Source organism: Echiichthys vipera (assembly GCF_963691815.1).
Source record: "Echiichthys vipera genome assembly, chromosome: 17".
NCBI lineage: Eukaryota > Metazoa > Chordata > Actinopteri > Perciformes > Trachinidae > Echiichthys > Echiichthys vipera.
Window position 1 is genome coordinate 14,854,546 of NC_139842.1, and position 21,455 is coordinate 14,876,000.

Sequence of the window (21,455 nt, forward strand, 5' to 3'; positions counted from 1 at the left end):
ACACGCACACACACACCTCTTAGACTGTCTCAGCAGTCTCCAAACCAAATCCACTACAACCACACTGTCACACTTGTTTTGCTTTTAAATTATCTGTCATTGTCAACTGTTTTTATTTTTTCTTCACCTCTTTCAGAAGAGGAGGGGCCTAAAAAAAATCTTTAGTGTCTCATGGATTTCCAGGAAACAAGGAGCAACCCCCCTCTCCCTGCAACATCAGGTGTCACACTTCTTTGGTTCAGAATCATTAGTCCTTGGGCAATAGCTCACAAAATTACAGCAGGCCAAAATATCATGGCCAGAGTGAGGGCGCCTGATTATGCTTCAGCTGTGCACCCAGAGGTCAGGGATACCGATAGATTATATGAGTGTTCACAAAAAAGGGACAATGCTCAATAGTTTCAATAATCATTATTGGCAGGCAGGCATCTATGGTAATTTGCAGCAGTGTGGTGAAGCTTATCAAACACTGAATTGATTGATCTCTTCCCTGTTTTCAATAGCAATTGTCCCCAAGTATCTGATTCAAAACACCCACTCAAGTCCACAAGCTATGTTTTGGTCCTCATTTCCACCTTAGCAAGAAGAGACACCAAGCATGAAATTGAGGTTAAGGGTTTTCATTAGACAGAATAGTGAAATAGCCAAATGAATCAATGCATAACATATAGCATGTCAAATCGTCTGCCCTGCAAATGTTTAGTAAGGAGAGTAAGCAAAGGTTAATTGCCAGTAACTGAAGCACCGAGTTGAAATCGCCCGTCCAAATGGCAGATGGGTTCACTGCAAATCTCAGAAATGATGGCACAAGGAGAACATAAATATGATAACACACTGTAGGTCTACTTGCTCGTTCGTCGTTTCCTTCCTGGTGGATGCCATCAAAGATTTTTTTCAAATGTTTCACATGGAAGATGCGCCACATGCACGACATGGAAATAATGAAATAAATAGTCCTGAATGAATATGTCACCAATTGTATTTCTCGTATGATTAATTAATTAATTAGTATTTTGCTTCTGGTATAATATTGAATTACAACATTATAGCAACAGTCGTTTCCACGCACACGGGAACGAGTAAACCTGTTGCAGCCTCCATAACGTCGCTCCCCAGCTGGTACAACACATTCACCTGAACCACCGACCACAGGTAGAAAAATGCAAACGCAAAACAAATGAGTACTTTATACGCAAAATTATACGAGGCTCTCATGGCGCACAGATGCGCAACGGATTCAGTGCGCCGTGCGTAAATTCTAGTTGTTACATCCTTACCTGTCGTCTGTCTGCCAGTCCCCGAGCAACAGGTCTCGGAACCGGTACCGAGGTGGCAGCGGGAGAACCTCCTTTTCCAGTTCGACCATTGTCCTCCTCCTCAGAGCCCAGAGATAGAGACAGATATCACCGCAAATCGCACCTCCACACCAAGGAGGTGAACCCTCCAAAACCAACTTCGTTCCACTTCCTTTTGCTATTCAAAACGTAGATAAAAACGAACGAGCACATTGATACACCTCATGGCAACGTCTTCGACCTCCCTCGTAAACATAAAAAAACTGGGTCTACAACTTCTGTTTTTTTGGCACCAGTCACAACGCAGCTCTACTTTCTTCCCACCGAGGCAACAGGTCGAGGATGTTCAACCGTCGGTGCGTAGGGGAGGCTCCACTTTTCCACTGTGACAGCTGGAAAGCAACTGGTTGTCTCTCAACACCAGCATCCTCCCTGCCTAAGCTCTGCATGGACGCACTGGCAGGAAAATGTGTAACGAGCCGTAAGGGACTGTAGTGTTCTGATGCGACGACTTTTAATTTCAGGAATAACAAAAAAAATAATCCAACAGTTACAAAATCATAACATACATTAAAAAAAACTACAATAATGTAAAAAAAAAAAAAAAAACATCAGAATTTGCGCTGCATATGAGCATAATGGGCTACTGTCCTCTGTAATCCTGAACAGTCGCACATAAATGTCAATCACACTTTCGGGGAGACCCTCAGTCGTGAGTCTAAACGACCGCATGTGTATTTTCTTCTGCTTGGAGAATAGTATGTTTTTTTCTAGCTAGTAAATATTATATCAGGGTCAGTTTAAGGATGCACATGAGATGTTGGGAAATATCTTGCTGAAATATACACGAGGACACCATCCAATTTATTTAGTGCAAGCTTACCAATTGAGTTCTACGCACTGTTGCTCTCACGATGAGCCAAATATAACCAAATACACAGTCGAAGCAGAAGCTATTCTAGAAAAAAGAACCATAATCCTGCAATACATTTAAAACAAACCATTACATTCAAAACTAGAAGTTCCTCTGAATGTGGGCTATTATAAGAAAAATGACAAAAGGTAAATAATTATAGCACAAATCCCCCTGTGACTATTTCAGTTAGCTCTTGTTCTAACTAATTAACAAACACGTGTTTAAGGTTTGAAAAACTTGAAACCTACTCTTATTATGCACCAAACCGATCATTTATTTTGTTGTACCACACTGTTGGTTTGCCTGCAGTCATTACATTTAACCGGTTTAATTGTGAAAAGCCTGCGGTTATAACAACAGCCATAATGAAATTCAAGTGTGGTGCTTGAGAGGACAGTTGACTCAAAGCCAAGGACAACAGATGTTATTCAAATCAGCTTCCAGTGATAAATATTAATCACCCACAGGTTACCCAGCCTTGATAAAGAAGCACCTCTGGCTCAAAACAACACCTTCACTCAGAGGGTCAAAAAGGATTCACTGCTATTGAACAGTTGATAAGATGAAGACTACCATTTATATGGATGCTGACTTTACTTTGTGAGTAATCTGCTTATAAATGTTTTTGTGCACTCCTACATTTGAGTTTATATGCATAATCTTACTGTATGGAAGTTTTACTTAGAGACAGTTGGATTGTTCTTAACCCTATTAAGAAACTTAAATATACAGTTGTATAGTCACTTTGCTCTGTCTATTTTGCCCTCTGGTGGTCATCACAAGCACACAACCTGTAGTGAGCTAGATTCACTCAGCTGTTCAAACACTTATCTGACAAGTACTAGTCGGTTGGGATGAAGGTTAAAACACTACGATACATTATACATTTATTAATTGTGTGCCTTTGGCAAAAATGAAATACCAGGTTGACAGGAAGGCGAAACATTTCATTTCCAGTGGGTAGGCCTAGCTCTGTAGCCATGGTAACAACAAAAAGTGTCTGAGCATATCAGGAGATAGTTCATGTGTTTCAAACCTCATTTAAACCCCATTCAGTCTCACATTATCATAATGTGTACTCTGAGGACAATTTGCAGAGGCTGAGTAAAGCACAAGACAACCAGGCTTCATCCCTTCAGATCAAAAGCCATTTTCATCGCCAACAACACAGGCAATATACAAATATAGACAAAGAGTAGAAAACAATCGACCATAAAAAAGCAATTTAAAAGATATAAAATCTTTCAGTCACTGTTTGATATCTCCATTAAAAAGCATGACGGTTGCCAAGTTCTAGTCCAATGTAACGTTGACGGAGGCCAGAGCGTCCACAGCCCAGCTGGGGTACTGGTCACGAGAGGGAAACATTCTCTTCATGAACATCTGAATGAACTCAGGGAAGCGGCCTTCCACAATGCTCTGTCTCAAAGAGCGCATCAAGGTGAGCTGCAAAGAGAAACGTTTGATTAATGGAAGAAAAATAATGTGATTATTGCTCTCCAGTGGCAGGCTGAAAGGGGACATATGCTCTCTCTCTCTCTCTCTCTCTCTCGCTCTCTCGCTCTCTCTCGCTCGCTCTCTCTCTCTCTCTCTCTCTCTCGCTCTCTCTCGCTCTCTCTCGCTCGCTCTCTCGCTCTCTCTCGCTCGCTCTCTCTCGCTCTCTCTCTCTCTCTCTCTCTCGCTCTCTCTCTCATTTTGTGCCCTCTCCACACACTTTCTACAAATTACTACAACAATGACAGTGGAAGTTATAATGAGTGCAACAAAAAACTTGCCACTTTGTTCCAATTACTTCTCATAAAAAACACATTTTCTTTAAGGGAAAGTATTTAGTTAAGAGGTAAAATAGTTTTGGTTGTTGTTCAGGCTAAGAACCATTTCCAATACTGACCTGGTAGGCAATGTTGTGGATGGTGATGTGATGCATGGCTGCAGTGTCACTCTTGAACAGAGCATGGAGGTAAGCCCGACTATGTCTGAAACAGAAAACAGGCATATATATACACCGGTATATATAAAAACTAAATAAATGAAAGGCTTCTGTTGAAGGGCCTTGGTTGTTTGTTTAAAAAAAATGCTATTACAGCAGTGGTATAGTCACAGCTAATATTCTATCAAATTCTGAACAATAAAGAATAACAACATTTCAGAATAAATGAAGTAATAATAACTTGTTCTCTAATTTTAATCTCCAGTGTACATAATTCTTCCAGTAATGAAGCTTTACAACATGTATGCGGCACAAAATGTCTAAACACCAGGCACCAAATTGCAGCACTGACAGAAACTGCCTATTGTTTGTGAGCCAAGTGATTTCAAAGCAATCACTGAAGGGAGCTGCAAATCCATTCTGGTGTTTTATTGCAGATACATTACATCATAAAAATACATGAAGCATGAACTAAAAACAAATGCACAGATTGAGGTAATTTTGTATCGCTGACCCACCCCTCTTTTATACCAAAAAAGAAGTAATTAACTGCTGGGAAAACAAGTCAAATCAAAGTCTATTTGGGCACTTCAGTGCTTTAGAAAACAACAGGATTTATTCATGTGATCCGAAACGCCTGCCGTGATTTTTTTGTTTATTCCCTGACTTACCTCTTGCAGGTGGGGCACTGGCAGTCTGGGTCTATGGGCTGGAAGTCCTTGGCATACTGCTTTTGTTTTACCTGGAGAGAGCCCCAAGGCACCAAGGCAGAACCAAACCTCTGCGGGGAAAAAACATGACGATATGAAACAAAATCCTGTGAAATATATCATTAAAAATTGATTATCAGTTTGTGCGGTAAAGAGAGCTTACTGCAGTGCGGGTGGGGAACACGCAGTCAAACATATCACAACCGAGAGCTACGCACACAACCAAATCCACGGCATACCTGCAGCACATGAGGATCATACGCACGCTTATGTCAATTTTTAAAGACAAAGTACACAAGCACAACAGCTCTCATGAGATATTTAGGCATAACGTACCCCACACCCATGAGGTATCGAGGCTTTTCTCTTGGCAGGTAGTCAGTGCTCAATGTGACCATCCGCCAGAAGTCATTCTTCTCCTCTCCTCCACTCAGGCCTCCGATGGCGAAACCAGGGACATCACGTTGAGTCATTTCTGCAGGAAGGGGATAAGTAAAGTTTGAGCACTGACCATCAGAGTGCATTTCTGTTTTAGACTTAGACTTCTCTTATTTGATCCTTTGGGATGACTCCCGCAAGGAAATTGAGATTCCAGCACCTTACAAAAACACAAGGGACGTATAAAAAAAAAAAAATACAGTATAGGATCACCAATAAACTCTCCGCTATATAAATACAGAAAGAAAAAAAAAAACGATAAACAGTAAGCAATAAACTCTTAGTCAAATATATATGAGGTAGATGTAAGAATACAGGTCAAAAGAAAATTCACAGAAAATGAAATCAGATAAGTTAACTGTAGAGGAAATGTATAAGATAAAGTATGCATGACTGTATATGACAGAAATGAGCAGCAACATTAAATGATTGCACTTAAGTGGTGGATAAAGTTCTTGCACAAAAAAGAAGAAGATAAGTGCCCAGGTATGTAAGAGTAGCTTATTCATTGCACAGTGAGTGGCTACCACTCCTTCCCTTCTGTCCTCTTTATTCCCCCCCCCCCCAATATGGAGTTGTAGAGGATGATGGCCTGATGGAAAAAGGAGTTCTTGAGCCTGTTGGTCCTACACTTGGGCAGGAGCAGCCTTCCTTATATGCAGAAAATGCAGATTTCTATTATTCCGCTCTTTAAATTTGACAGTAACTTTCTTGATTCCCTGATACTTTGAGCAAGACTGTTGCTATCTGAGCTGCCTGCAAACTGTTTGATTCACACATACTTCCTCGTTGGATCAGCATTTAAAAGGTTAATTAACATTCAATGATATGTGGTACAGAGAGAAACATGACGTTTTCTTATAATATGATCCAAGGATATACTGCGACAGAGGTTGGTAATCAAAAGTACAAAAATTATCACCACAGAGCAGGATTTTTTTTTACCATCTAGACAGGTCTTGCGCAGCTCTGCATTCAGCCCTCCCTGGATGATGGCAAAAAGGTTTTGTTTGTCTGGCTTTTTATTGGCTGCAATGCAGCGATCCAGCCAGCGAATGGATCTGTGCATCGCCTCCTCCACCCGTGGTCCTGTCACAGTACTGCTTACCACATCATCCAGCTGCATCATGATGTCTGACCCTGGAAGAACACAGGGAAACATGGAGAGGCTGTCTTTTAGCTACTGGGAAATTGAGGTGGAGGTGCGAGTCTCTAACGCTGATTTAAATTATTTTACTCTTTACAGACCCAGACTGTTCTGTATACAGATGGATTTCTCAGGACTTAAGAGGATTTCTTTGCCATCATAGGGGGACTTGAACTTCACTCCTTCCTCAGTGACCTCCGAGAGCTCAACGAGAGACACCATCTGAAACCCCCCGCTGTCCTGTAAGCAGAGAAGAGTGACACAAACGATTTCAACACAGAGCTAATCACATACATCTTGTAGTTTTATATATTAGATACAGTCCTATGATTCATGTAGGAGAGTTACACTCACAGTTAAAAGATTTCTCTTCCAGTTCATAAATCCATGTAAACCATTGGCTTTCTCTATCAGATCTGGCCCCTGCAGGCAGTAGAGTTGAGATGGAAAAACACATTCACAAAAGAAAGTTATTAAAGTAAACTGAATCGAAAAACTGTACTGCTATTATTGCAGAGCTGCCTACCGGTCTCATGCCAAGGTGGTATGTGTTTCCAAGACAAATCTGACAACCAAGACCCTCCAGCTGATCCACAGTGATTCCTTTCAGGGTCCCCTGAGTACCCACAGGCATGAAAACCGGGGTGCTGACGGCAAAATGTGGCAGCATTAGATCACAAGCTCTTGCTTTTGTCACTGGACACTCAGCAACGACTCTCAGAGTGAGGGGAGAAGCTGCAGATAGAGCTTTCTTGAGGGACATGCTGTTTTCTGAAGTATTCGCAACGCATTCACACACTGTGGTAGCGGCCATGTTGCAGTGAACACGTGACGTGTGGGGGGGGGGGGGGGGGGCTGCATATTGATAATCGCTTTGACCAATGAGAAACGAGCGATTTGTTAAGAGTCGAAGAACACGCCCTTTTGAATATCCAATCAGACTGTTAGCTTTGGAGACAGGCAGCATTTTTTTATTGAGAAGAAATTAATTTACAATATCATGGCATGGAAAACATAGGAACACATTTAAGTCTCAGCATACATACAAGGCACACTAGATTAAAAGGATAACTTAAACTGCATAAAAAATAACATGTAATAAATGAAAGCGAATAGAAAAAAATAACAGTGAGAATAAATAAGTAATTAATGATAATTAATCTAAACTAGTTTGTAGATGCTAGATATCCTCATACACAGAAAAAGAGGCTTTGTTTTCCTTCATTTGGAGGCATGGATGAAAAACACTGCCACAAGTATCATATTGTTCAATATCAAGTTACTCTTAATGTGTTTCATAATTATGGAGGACTAAACATGACCTAAGTTTAAAAAATAAATAAATACATAAAGAAATAATGTTTCAATAAATACAGCAAAATACAATAACAGTAATAAAATAAACACATACAGAAATAAACAAATTAACAAATAAATGCTGTAATAAATAAATGAATGGATAAATGCATTAATACATTTATAATTAAATTAAATATAAATAATAAATAAATGCTTAAATTAATCATGTATAAAAAATAATAAAAAATAAATTAAAAGCTTTACATTTATTTATTTAATTCTGTTTGCATATATTAATGAGGTAGGAGGTCCCATTTATTCATGCATTGATTTATTCATTTATTTCAGCATTTCGTTATTTATTCATGTCTTTATTTATTTTTACATTTATTTATTGGGACTTCAGTCATGTTTAGGTCTCCATACACAATGACACCAAACAATATGTTCTCTTGTGAGAGTGAGTAGTTGGAATTTGGTTGAGAGGCAGAAAAATCAGCCAATAGAATCTGTGGATTTTGCAGACAAGGGGGCGGGTCTAAACTCACCGGTTTCGATCGGATGTCGTCTCCTCTCACCGGATGCTGTTTGGTGTAGAGGAAGTTTTGTTTTGCGAGTTTTTCCGTCCGTGTCGACTGACTTGGGTATTCAATTAATGCGCTTAAAAGAACACGAAATGATATAAGTGTGAATTGCATTGCCGTTAACCGCTCAAGTGTTCAAAGGAGAGGATAAAAGCCTGAACTCTACACTTCAGAGTAACCCGAGAGCACCCTTCTGCTAAAAAGCTAACGTTACCCAGCTAAGTCGGCGCGGCGGCTAGCGTCAAGGCTCTGGTTTACGTTGTGTTGAAGGGGGCTCTCTCCGAGCTAACGAAGCCATGGGGAACCGGGGCATGGAAGACCTGATTCCCCTGATCAACAAGCTTCAAGATGCCTTCAGCTCCATCGGTCAGAGTTGTAATTTAGACCTTCCTCAGATCGCTGTGGTCGGCGGACAGAGCGCTGGGAAAAGCTCAGTCTTGGAAAATTTTGTTGGCAGGTAAGTTTAAGTGATTATTATGGCTAATTAAACTAAACGTTTTTCAATCATCTTAAAGTTTCTCTTATTTCTTGTTCAGTCTCACATTATCAAGCTGTGTTTGTAATTATCCAGCAGGTACGAGTTGTTTTAAAATACAAGCGACCGTTGGCTACTCTACCAGAACGTTACGTCAATATTTAGCTAGTTACGCACTTGACGTAAATTTGCTGCAGGTTCCTCCACTTGACGTATCCTACATACGCCCTTTACAAACCAGTTGCCCGGTGGAAAACTTACACGTTTTTGTGTGCCTAGGGTGTGTGTACATAGGTGCAGACTTTCCTAGTTTTTAAAACAAGAAAATGTTCAAACGATGATGGGTATAAAAGTAAGACAGAAAACATGCCCTTTGCTTCATTGGGTTTTTGTCAATGCTTTGCCCAGTATTTATGCCCTGTTAAAACTGTCAATCAATTTATTTTGTACCTGGTTTCCCCTTTATACCCTGACATTTTGAACATGACAAACTAAGACCTTTATAAAGAATGGCGTCAAGTAATGTTTGAGTCTACATAGTGCACACTGTGGCACTTCTTTTGCATTAAATCACGGTGCAGATGATTTGGTTTTGCAATCTATTCATCCTGTGGTGGTTTCCATGCCCCACCCAGAAAGTCCTACAGGATTTGCATCTACCAATAATTGTTATTTTGTCTGTAGCTCACAGCTGTTGATGGGAGTTTTATTATTACTAGCAGTAATTGGTATTATTAGTATAACAGCAGTTTGTTGTTAGATCAATATGTTTATTCCTTCAGATGTGGGAGTACAAACATGTTATTGGAGCCACCTCCCTTGCCTAGGGATGTGGCTTTTTCAGCTGAATTTACATCCACTGTATGGTATACAATGCATGGTTTTTGACCTTAGTGCACAGTGCACACAGTCTTTTGTCAAAGTTCTTACAAACGAGACACAACTTCCCTCACCTTCTTCCTCTTCTCGTACTGTTTTTGACTAAAGGGTTAGAAATGAAGGAAATACGACTGATGTCTCCTCATTCTCTGTGGTTGTGAAGGTTAAGCAACATTGCTCCTCAGTAGGCCGGTCCTGTCGTCCTAAACAGGCTGGTCCTGTTGTTCTCTCCAACATCAGCAATGATCACCCTACAGATAAAGAAACAAAACAAGCTCTCCCTAAAGCAGCTTGTTTAGCAGGTTTCCACCCCATTGAGAGACGCCCAGTGTGTCTGTGTGTGTGTAACCCAACCCATACAGGGATCGCACAATCACACACATACACACAGGCCAGCGGGCAGAGAAGAGGAAGTACATTTGCTGTTACGATGGCATGCAGACATGCCACCTTCGGTTATAAACACACTGGCGTGAGCATGTTGTAACTGCTCTCAGGCAAGAACGCACACACAGATTAGACTACCACTTGGTGCACATTAATTCAAATGAATGGGACTTTGCACGGTGACAGTACTTGACACATATCGGCTGTAATTAACATGAGACTTTTCATGGTGACCTCAATTTTACTGCTTGTGCAGGCCCCTCACTCCTGCCCGTTGACAGGACTGGTATGGCATGCGCACACTTGTAGTATGTGAGTGGTGCACTTTAGTGTTTACCGTCTTTCTAGACAAACATAAAAGTTACAGCTGCTACTCTGTTTGCCTTTTGCTGTTGTGTAGGTGAATTTTAGGTCAGACAAGGTGGAACAGTAGAAAAGTCAAACACTACAAAGTCGAGTCTTGCTTTAACCTGGAAGCACTCAAGAGGTGCTGCATATCACTATAGCAACAGGCCCGCTAATGTAGAGGTGACTCATTGTTGATCTAAGGGCTTGTTTGAGCTCAGGAGCAGCCGGTACCTAATCCCAATACCATGTTCAGTCATCTGTTGCACATAACCATGAGTGTTTAGTGTTGAACAATAATTGATTAGCAAATTCTCTAAGGTGACAGCAGTCTTTAACCATGAGCACCGAGTTACTGTTACTGCCAGCAATGGTCTCTTTCTTTGGTGTGTGTGATGTGCATGTTGTGTGTGTGAAAGCCTGGCATTATCCCTGTGCCCCCCCAGGCATGAAAATAATCCTTTTCTCTTTTTGCGGCACCAACAACAAAGGAAAATTTCACACATAGACTGCATGACTCAGACTCAGAGCATAAATGCTGCTTATTTCCCACCTGAACTCACTGCTGATGTCATGATCAGATGGGGGAAATTGGAGCTAGACCATATTTAATGCAATGTCTTTCAGTTGTCATAGTCCTTTTTTAACCAATGGATTGAGATTGCTTGCTGTCCTGTGTGACCCATCTTGTTGATGTGATTTGTGCCTCTGTACCCTCCAAGTTTGTTAACACACCGGCTGGCTGGTCTGCATACTTTGCTGGGAAGAAGCTAATCAAATCACTCTGGCTCAAGAGCCTCTTGTGTTAGTCAATGTGCCTGTCTCTTGGTAGGGCCATGTGTGTTTGTGTGTTGTTACTTTGTTTAGGCTTGCATCAAGGCAACTTAATGAGGGACCCTACATTTTGCTGACAGTTTGAGTATTTTCTGAATATATTACAACAAAACCATTTAACCTATACATTTGGTGACAAGCATTTAATACACCTTTCTCATGAGACACGCAGGTGTAAGTATTAACAACAGTAGTGACTGCATTCAATTCATGGGGCATACTGCATACTGGCTAGTGACAAAACCAAATAGATCCGTAAAATACATGCAATATATGGGAACTTTTAAAAAAAACAACAACTTATCAGTATTGTTTTACTTGTTTGCAGTTTGATATATGCCTTATTGGATCATAAATAACTTTCAGTTCAGAAACAAGTAGCATTTCTCAATTTTTGGCTGTGATGCGATGTCATTGTCCCAGCGGGGAGTGAAGGCGTCATATCTATCACAGCAAGCTGGACTGGGTGGAGGTTGTTATCAGATCTGTAACAAGTAGACTACTGAGCAACTAGGAGTGAAGTGTTGGAATAGTTGTCCTAAGCTGTATGAGATATTATTTAAAAACGGTGTTTGTCCATAAAGAATAACATGTTTCAGTCTTGCTGTCCCACCTCTACCAAAACATGACCATTATTAAAGCCTATTTGATGAGTTTTAGCATCAATTTAATGCCTTGCATTGTAGCAGTGGACGTTCTCTGGATACATAAAATAATTTGAACAGAAATGTCTGGATGCTTTGGTGTAATACAAGAAATACATACAGTCAAGAGACAGAGAGCAAAATGATTTTCCACCCGGCAGTTGGATTTTGGTAGTGTCTGAAAACGTTTTGCTGCCTAGTGATGCTTCTTGGTACCCACAGTGACAGAATGTGGTGCGGGAATGTGGGTAGCCATAATTATACGTTCGTTGCCACACCAGAGACCCATGGGATAAGTCCCACAGCACCACAAACACATTTTGTGTACTTCACCCTCCTGTGAGAGCATACTACAACCTCAGAGTTTCACACACTGATTTCCATCTCTAAAAGAGAGCCCTGCCAGGCCTCTGTAGAATCGAGGAAAAGGAGGATCAGCTGAGGGCTGTGGCTCCTCAGAGTTGCTCTGCCAGTTTGTCCTAGGCAGAGGCTGTCAGGGCACGCAGGCAGGGGAGGGGAGTTGGCTCTCCTCATCTCTCCCTGCCCTACTCTCTGCTTTTGCTTTCTCTTGTAATAGAGGGGGGGGGGGGGGGGGTGGACTCACAGACTGATGCTTTTTGCTTGGCCATCCATAATGCATGAAATGATACACAATCTGCTCAGCCTCGTCTATCATTTACAGCCCATCAATAATGGAATCCTGCCCTCTTGCTTCTTTTCATTATGCCTCTGCTGTCATCCAATTCTCTCTGCAAAGACTGACTGGTACAATTTTGCTGTTGTGTTACTGTGTTACGTCTTCTCAAAAGAGCATTTGTGAACATGTGAACTTTTTTGCTTTCTTTTTGAAAAAAAACTTTATTGACTTTTTATTTATTTGCTGGGAATCCTTAACCAGTTGCAACTTCTAGAGCCAATGAGACACCGTTTGAATTGAGTCCCCTGTAACTGCAGAGATGCATCAGTAGCAGTTTCTTAAAGAGGTCATTCTTGATGTGACCTCTCAGCAGCTTCACCATTCTCCATGTCTGTTTAGTGTCCTTTCCCTCAGCCTTTAGTCACTTTGTTCTTTATCTCTATCTCCCTCACTCTCAGTCCTCATCCAGAGCTTTCTATACTGTCCGTCCGCTGTGGGAACAAATGCCTGCATGCTTCACATAATGTGCATGACACAGCACCAGTGCTGAACCACAGACCTGTGGATTTCTGCTGATGTAAGGAACATCCAGGATGTTCCCCACTGTTTCACCACATCACTACAGTTTGGGAATAGCAGGCAGTATGTAGTATGTCATCTCCTCTCTTTTCTCCTGTCCTGTGGCTGACACATTGCTTACAGTCTGGAGTCAGCAGGCAGGCTGAGCATCGCCATAGTCCCCCCAGGCCTGTAGGTCTGGCAGTAGGCAGGAAAAGGAGAATGTGGGTTAGTGACATGCTCTGCTATGATTGTTCCAGGACTGGGGCTGGTGATTACCACCAGATGTAGCATGTTTGTGGAGCATGAAGGGCCTTCAGAATTGGGAGGGGAGTGCAGACGACTTGGGGGAGGAGCCTAATCTGAGGGCTGACAAAGCAACTTTGGTCATGTGATTAAAAATTCTTCAGGTACCCTGTCACAGTAAGAGGAACAAACAAGCCAACTGTGAAAAAGGTCTCATTGTTGGTGTCTCAGTAATGCACCGTTGCACCAATAGTACTTGCCCATGTTTATATACGGTCATTTCATGCTTTGTGAAAATGCATTACGTTGTGTAATCACACCACATTATTTGTAGTTAAGAATGTGCACATAGTAAGACAATGTCAAAGTCTCAGGCCTGAGGCTCGTGTGGTTAAGGCGTTATCATGGGTGATATTGTATTGACACAGCCTGGGTGCACACGAAAGTTAACAGTGGCTAGCCGAAACCATGGGCCTTGCCTTGGAACAGGCAGTAAAGTGAGCAACAGGTAACAAATTCATCAATTGAAAAACACCCACATTACAAAATGTCAACAACAAAGGATGAATTCACCCTGAATCAGAATTAAAATGAAAAAGCAATTCCAGGCATGAATAACATTCACCCCAAATTCGAAATGAGTGTTTCCAGGTCATTTTTATACACCTTCGTCCACAACAAATATGGTCTAGCTATGGCCTGTAGCACCTCACACAGTGCGCCCTTTGGCTATGTTTAGGGCTAGGGTGACAGGATAAGGTAAGCGTGACGTAGACGCTGCGTGAGCTGCTACGGGCTGCAGGTGGACCTTCTCAAAACACCTGAACATTGGCTAAATCTCTTTTCAGTTAGCAGGCAGTAAAACTTGCTACTCACTGCCAAAATCTGGTAAAGATTGGAACAGACAGCCCAGCTGACCAAATCAGAACATGATTTAATGGTTGCTATGTTATCTGACAAAATCAACATGAATACAGGTTAATGACAACAGCTGTGTTGTAAAATCGGACAGTTACACAGCCTTTCAGTGTCATGTGCCCTGTGGTCACCTATACTGTGCTTTAATGCTCCTAACTCACTATATAGTAGTTTAAATTAACATATTTTTCTTTTGTCAGGCAACTGAACAGGTATACAATTGTTATTGAAACATTGTCCATAAACACTACATGTGAACCAGCAGCCATTTCCAAGTTGCTGCAGCAAAAGAAAATATTTTTGTGATCACAAAATTGTTTATTGTGTGTAGAAGTTTGTTTGTCTTGTATCATATAAGTTGTTCCATTATTCACTGTCTTTAGGATATGTCCTTAGATGACATTATCATTACAGTCTGTTTAGTTCAGCAATAAGGAGAGACTTGTTCATATTCATAAATCAAAAGTGGACTGAAGTGTAGAATATTGTCGATAAACCATCTGTGACTTCTATTTTAGGGTGGATTTTACCCACTCTTACGGTGGGAAAGGTGTGAATGAATTGATCTCTTAAGCTCTAATGATGAGAGAAAATGAATTTGTCACATTTGATTTGTTATGAGACAAGTTGGAGGCGTGAAATTCCCCTGTGTCCATCAATTTACCAGAGGCCACGCTGTGGGGAAAAGGACATTGAGTTTAATGAATAATCAATCTTTCTTTCTGTCTTTCTCTTGCTTTGTCTGTCTTGGTCCTGAGCCTCTCCTATTTACCCAACATGCTCCCCACTGTTTTGATTTTCCTCCTTTCATTTTACTCTGTACAATTCTGGTATTGATGTTTTGCTTCCTCTGTCTGTCTCTCGCCCTCAGGGACTTTCTTCCACGTGGAAACGGCATTGTTACCCGTAGACCTCTTATTTTGCAGCTGGTCAACAATAAAGCAGGTGAGTGTACCAGTCCTGTGCACAGCCACATCTCAGTCTCCTTTCATCAATGCCCTGCACATGGCCTCTCTGTCACAGTGCCTCAAGCTAAGCTCACTGTCTGCTATTTGCTGCCTTCATCTCTTTAATGTAATATTCTCTTTTTCTTTTTTCTTGCTCTGTCTTTGTCTTTGTCCATTTCTCTCCCTCCACCCTTCCCTTGTGTCCGTCACTTTTCCCCTTTGTGTAGAATATGCTGAATTCCTGCACTGCAAAGGGAAGAAGTTTGTGGATTTTGATGAGGTGCGAGCAGAAATTGAGGCAGAGACCGACAGGATAACTGGCTCCAATAAAGGCATCTCTCCCATTCCCATTAACCTGAGGGTCTACTCCCCAAATGGTAATTGCAAGTCTTATTGCAAAAGACACACAATGTCATCACAACACGGCTCTTATGAAAACTACATTTGGATGTTACAATGACAAGACAATTTGTCAACCATCAGAGATTTCCCTTACTGTTTATACTGTGGTATCTATCCGTTTTAATATCTCTGCTTGTATTAGATTATAAAAGCACAATTGTATGAAATAAATTTAGGGAAATATCTTGGTATGCCAAAAAAAGGTTTATTTATTCAAGTAGATGTGACACATGTAAGTAATAAAACAATAGTGTTTCTGTGTTCATGAAGTAATACAACCGACAAATTAAACTTAAAATTCTGCCTACTCAAGTGTCTCACGTGCAAGATGAAAGTCCCCCTACCACCACAGACAACAACTAACATGTAAGATTGAGGCTGATGGTGTAGATGTCTGATGTTTTATGAAAAGGCAGGAAAACTAAGTTGACACATGCAATACTTTATCCTGCCATGCAAACACTATGAATAGGACTTGTTGTATGCCAACACAGTGACTGCCCTTTTATTGAGAATGCTCTTGATTAATCAAACATCTGTTCGCCTCACATCCATCACTAGCTGTGTTTCCACTCAAATCAAAGCTTGAGTTAATGATATGTCATATAAAACCAGACATACTGCTTTGTTAAAAATGATGTAGGATTATTTTAGGTTCTGCACTCAGGATTATTTACCTGAACTCAGCCGATGGAAAAATAATCTTATTTGCATTTCCCATCTTCTTTTATGACTTCTCTCCATTCATGTGACTCAGTGCTGAACCTGACCCTGATCGACCTTCCGGGAATGACTAAGGTTGCCGTTGGAGACCAGCCCGTAGACATCGAGCATCAGATCAGGGACATGCTGATGCAGTTCATCACCAAGGAGAGCTGTCTGATCCTGGCTGTCACCCCTGCCAACACTGACCTGGCCAACTCAGATGCTCTGAAGATCTCCAAGGAGGTGGACCCACAGGGTAAGCATGTAACTGTCTAGTAATTTAGATGTCAAAGGGCAGGCCTTCAAACACAATGTAACACTTTCATAAGCTATCCCATGAAACTGTAAAATAACGTTAAACATTGCACGAGATGGGGTGCCCGGTGGCTCACTGGTTAGCGCAGGCGCCCTAGATACAGAGGCTAGAAGTCCTCACAGCAGCGACCCTGGTTGGACTCCCACCTGTGGCCCTTTGCTGCATGTTGCCTCTCTCCCTCGCTCCCATTTCCTGTCAACCTTCAGCTGTTCCATCCAAATAAAGGCATCAAAGGCATAATAACAAAAAACATTGCATGATATGAAGTGTCTGAGATACATCACTTTGAATTGATTAACTGTAGTTACACTATAATTTTGTGCAGGTGTGCGTACCATTGGTGTTATAACAAAACTGGACCTGATGGACGAAGGAACAGATGCAAAGGAAATCTTAGAAAATAAACTCCTGCCACTGCGTAGAGGTGAGGATTATACAAACAACAACACATTCAAAGACTTGATTTTTGACTCTAGAGTGACTTTGTGTTGTTGTGTGTAGGCTACATTGGTGTTGTGAACCGCAGTCAGAAAGACATTGATGGGAAAAAAGACATTGGCGCTGCTATGGCTGCAGAGAGGAAGTTCTTTTTGTCCCACCCTGGCTACAGACATATGGCAGAGCGTATGGGAACACCACATTTACAAAAGACACTCAACCAGGTCTGCTCTCAATTGTTTGTTCATAAATTGTAAAATATAATTGCTATTGATTCTCTAAAATAATAGTACTGCCTCTGTTTATCTCTAGCAATTGACCAACCACATTAGGGACACTCTGCCTGGTCTGCGCAGTAAGCTGCAAAGTCAGCTTCTCTCCCTGGAGAAGGAGGTGGAAGAGTACAAGAACTTCCGTCCAGATGACCCAACACGCAAGACCAAGGCCTTGTTGCAGTGAGTGCATTTGACTATTGCTGCTCATTACAATGCAGCATACATGACGTATTTATAGCAGATTTTGAGGGTGATATAACTTGTGGCAGCCATATTGGATGCCAACTGAACAGGGCTACTGCGCCTGAAAGCAGATATTTGTAATAACTCAAGGGTTTCATGAAAACAGTGTAACTCAATGCTGGTAAAATGAAGGCTGTTTTTGACTGTATCATATTTTAATTTATACAGCACTTAAGCAGCAAATAATAGTTTTAATTTTGTGCCTAGAGGTTGTGACATCAACATTAATACCCTTGCATAACTCGCTGAGTAGTGAGTCTGCTAATGAAGCTAAACAATTTATAGTATTGAGGTTAAGTGCACTGAAACATCTCATAGGGCTTTTCCATTAGTACTTTTGGCCGCACCGAGCCCAACTATGCCATGCTGATTTGCGTATCTATTACCAGTTTTGGTAAATAAACACAACTAAACTGGTAAAATACACGAAATAAAATAAATTGGTAAATAGCGACAGCAAAATTTGTGATGTGAGAACAGAAACCTCTGTTCCTCGGGTAAGTCCTTGAACCCCTTCTGTTCAACCAATATATGCTGCCTTTGGGTCAAATTCTGCAGAATTCCAATGTCAACTATCATAGTTATGCAGATGACATAACACAGATATTTCTCGCACTGTCTCCAGTTGACTGCAGTCCAATAGAGTCATTATGTCACTGTTTAGAGCAAGTCAAAAATTGGACAACCCAAAATATCCTTCAGTTAAATCAAGAAAAACTGAGATCATTGCTTTTAATGGATTGGATTTATATAGTGCCTTTTGCAGTACTCAAGGCGCTTTATAGAGTCCAGGTTCCATTCATTCACAAAACCATACATGGTGGTGGTAAACGACGATAGTCGTCACAGCTGCCCTGGGACAGACTGACCAAAGCGTGGCTTCTAGTTAGCGCCTACGGCCCCTCCAACCACCTCCTTAAACATACAGCAGACATACACATTCACACGAGGCAAGGTGGGTGAAGTGTCTTGCCCAAGGACACAACGACCATGACACAAGTAGGGCAGGGCGGGGATCGCACCGCCGACCCTTAAGACATTGGCCGACCCGCTCTACCAACCAGCTGTCAGTAAACACCAAGTCCAAAACCTTGGCGTGCTCAAAGACTCAGATCTGACCTTCAACAGCCATATCAAATCAGCCTTTTATCAACTTAAAAACATAGCCAGAATTAAGGATTTTATGTCCCAAACTGATCAGGAGAAGCTGATTCATGCTTTCATCTCCAATAGACTCAACTACTGTAAAGGTCTTCTGACAGGACTCCCCCCAAAAAAGTATCAAACAGCTGCAGCTCATTCAGAACGCTTGTTCTTATTGTTTTTATTCTGTTTAAAAAAAATGTTTTGTCTTTATGTAAAGCACATTGAGTTGCCTTGGTAGGAAATGCGCTGTATAAATAAAGATGCCTTGCCTTATCTGTAGCATCACTGTACAGATGAAATAACATTCCTGAACAAAGTTTATTTTAAGTGGATCTCCAGGAATGTTCTAAATGTAGTTGCAAGGGGATCATCAACACCGACCACATATCTTTTGTGCTTGACCCCTATCAGAATGGTGCAGCAATTTGGTGTGGACTTCGAAAAGTGCATTGAGGGCTCTGGGGACCAGGTGGACACTAATGAGTTGTCAGGTGGCGCCAAGATCAACCGCATCTTCCATGAACGGTTCCCCTTCGAACTCGTCAAGGTTGGTGTGCCATGAAGTATTATTGTTATAGTATACTGTTTGGTCTTCACAAAGACTGAAGGATTGTTAGATTTCTTAAAGAATACTTTGTATCTTCTCCCTCTGTTTCCTAGATTGTGTTTGACGAGAAGGAGCTAAGACGAGAAATCAGTCACGCAATCAAGAACGTCCACGGTGTCAGGCAAGTGGAGCAGAAACAAAAAACCTGCCTACCTCTAAAAGTAGCCATCCACAGAGTTCAATAATGAAATACTGCTGTACCCACATGCTTAACTTTTCTTCCTTCATGAAAGCTGTTTCTACTATTATTCAAATTTATATAATCAAGTCTTGACATCACAGACTCAAAGTGCCAAGTGTTTTCCGTTGCATGTGAACTGTATTCCCTCTATTCTACTTTGTCTCAGTGTTCTTCCAATCCCCTTATCTACCTTCTGCAACACCACCCACTCCTTTTATGTTTCTCTCTGCTGAGGTATTCAATTATTATGAGGTTTTGATATCTTAGTCTATGTGTTCTTCACTGATACACTCCTGTCTGTCCTATATCATTTGTAGTTGTGTGCTTATACATGGCCTTCTTTGGCACTTTATCTTCCCCCTTGTTGTGCCTAACCGTATGTTATTTCTCTCTGTCTTTGTCTATAATCTCTTCAGTCACCTTTTTGTGTACCTAATCATCTGTCTATTCATTTGTTTTGTTGACCTACATGTCTGTTAATCGTCCCATCTGTCTGCCGCTGTGCCTCTGTCTCTCTGTGAATCCTCAGAACGGGGCTGTTTACTCCAGACCTGGCGTTTGAGGTCATCGTGAAAAAGCAGATCGTTAAGCTGAAAACGCCCTGTCTCAAATGTATCGATCTGGTCATTCAGGAGCTCATCAACACAGTCAGGCAGTGCTCCAACAAGGTACTGCAGGTGTCCAGCATCTCCCGACCCAGCCCAGACATAGGGCGGGGGCAACCATGGGTGTGGCAGAGGGTACGCTGACGCAGAACATTAGCCAACAGCTTCCTATAATATCCAGAAAAGATCAGTTCTTGTATTTAAAAAAAGAAACGTTCTTTGTGGTTTACCCTCAGCCCAACCCAGCCCGATTAGCCCTTTGTGCAGGCAGCGCTGTCGTGTTGTGGAGTGTTGTGACGGGTGACGTGTCGTCGTGGATATGAGATGTTTCAGAGACTCAACCTGTCTGAGCATCTTTGGTCTCTCCTGGACAAGCTGCAGGTCTCATAGCTCAGTACACATTACACATAGCCAGGAAAACATGGTATGGTATTATAATGTAATTTGGCCTTGAGTTGGAGTTGACATGTCCATCTTTACCATATTGACCTTGTTTGAGAGGAACTGGCTAGTAAGGGAAGAGGATGTGAAAGACCTGTGGCTTGTCCTTCACCACTGCTTGATTTTACTGTCAGCAACTAGAAATGACTAACTGAACAAACGCTCTCTTTTTATTTCTTCTCTTTCCTGGCTGTCCACTTTTTTTCTTTCCTTAATTTCTGCCTATCACTCTCTCTCTTTACCACCACAACAACATGCAATCTGACCCCATGACCTTTCAGGACAGGGCTCTTCACCCCTGACCTGGCTTTCGAGGCGATAGTCAAAAAGCAGATCCTCAAACTCAAAGAGCCCAGCCTCAAATGTGTGGACCTTGTGGTGTCTGAGCTCACCGCACTCGTCATGAAGTGCGCCATTAAGGTAACCAGGGACACCTGCTGGGATTACGGCATGAAAAGAGATTCCTTTTCTCTAAATGTCTATCTCTGTGGTCCCAGTAAAATGGTCACCCCAGTGAAATCAGTCCCATCCCCACCCATGCCATCCATGCCCACTGCTTCGAATGTGTGTATTGTCCCATCCGTACACTCGTCCCACCTCTGGATATCTCCATGCCACTCAGACTGAGCATTGACTTACACATCACGTCTGAAATTTACATCAGCCAGCTCTCACATGCTGTTTGAACACAGCGTCAACTCATTACAGCATGTTTTTCCACCGCCACATTGCTTCCTCCGTCTCTCTTCCCAAGACCCTGGTCTGTCAGTGTGGGCAGAGCCCAGCTAAGCTCCCTCACTGACCCACATGGCTGAGTGCTATGTGCTGAAACGGATGGAAAGGGAGTGATGTGTTAAGGGGAGGGGGGGCTACGAATAGCCCGCGAGCTCTGTGGTGGGTGCAATGG

General features: G+C 41.8%; 3 protein-coding genes across 9 annotated transcripts in view; 1 reads left to right on the forward strand and 2 right to left on the reverse strand.

Moving 5' to 3' along the window:
• The window catches only part of kcnt2b (potassium sodium-activated channel subfamily T member 2b), a gene marked incomplete at its 5' end in the record, with an annotated part of 38,442 nt that extends 37,076 nt beyond the window's left edge, over positions 1-1,366 (reverse strand). Inside the window, one exon of the mRNA XM_083931421.1 lies at positions 1,278-1,366. Within this exon, the coding sequence (XP_083787547.1) occupies positions 1,278-1,366 (89 nt within the window). The remainder of the gene's footprint in view (positions 1-1,277) is intronic.
• Positions 1,367-3,368: 2,002 nt separating this feature from the next.
• Positions 3,369-7,250, reverse strand: qtrt1 (queuine tRNA-ribosyltransferase 1; the record flags this gene model as incomplete). The annotated part of the gene is made up of 9 exons (XM_083931827.1): positions 3,369-3,657; positions 4,103-4,187; positions 4,813-4,922; positions 5,015-5,090; positions 5,188-5,326; positions 6,235-6,429; positions 6,538-6,676; positions 6,791-6,859; positions 6,963-7,250. 9 exons carry the CDS (start codon positions 7,248-7,250, stop codon positions 3,505-3,507), a joined length of 1,254 nt encoding a protein of 417 aa, XP_083787953.1. The 3' UTR covers positions 3,369-3,504.
• A 1,077-nt stretch (positions 7,251-8,327) lies between these two features.
• dnm2a (dynamin 2a) overlaps positions 8,328-21,455 on the forward strand; it is a 29,766-nt gene continuing 16,638 nt past the window's right edge. For all 7 annotated transcript variants that reach the window (XM_083931613.1, XM_083931611.1, XM_083931610.1 and 4 more), the window contains exons 1-10: positions 8,328-8,776; positions 15,114-15,187; positions 15,417-15,566; positions 16,349-16,552; positions 16,938-17,036; positions 17,114-17,274; positions 17,363-17,505; positions 19,126-19,261; positions 19,375-19,442; positions 20,032-20,170. In XM_083931613.1, coding sequence (XP_083787739.1) covers positions 8,616-8,776; positions 15,114-15,187; positions 15,417-15,566; positions 16,349-16,552; positions 16,938-17,036; positions 17,114-17,274; positions 17,363-17,505; positions 19,126-19,261; positions 19,375-19,442; positions 20,032-20,170 — 1,335 coding nt within the window. In that variant the 5' untranslated portion in view covers positions 8,328-8,615. The remainder of the gene's footprint in view (positions 8,777-15,113; positions 15,188-15,416; positions 15,567-16,348; positions 16,553-16,937; positions 17,037-17,113; positions 17,275-17,362; positions 17,506-19,125; positions 19,262-19,374; positions 19,443-20,031; positions 20,171-21,455) is intronic.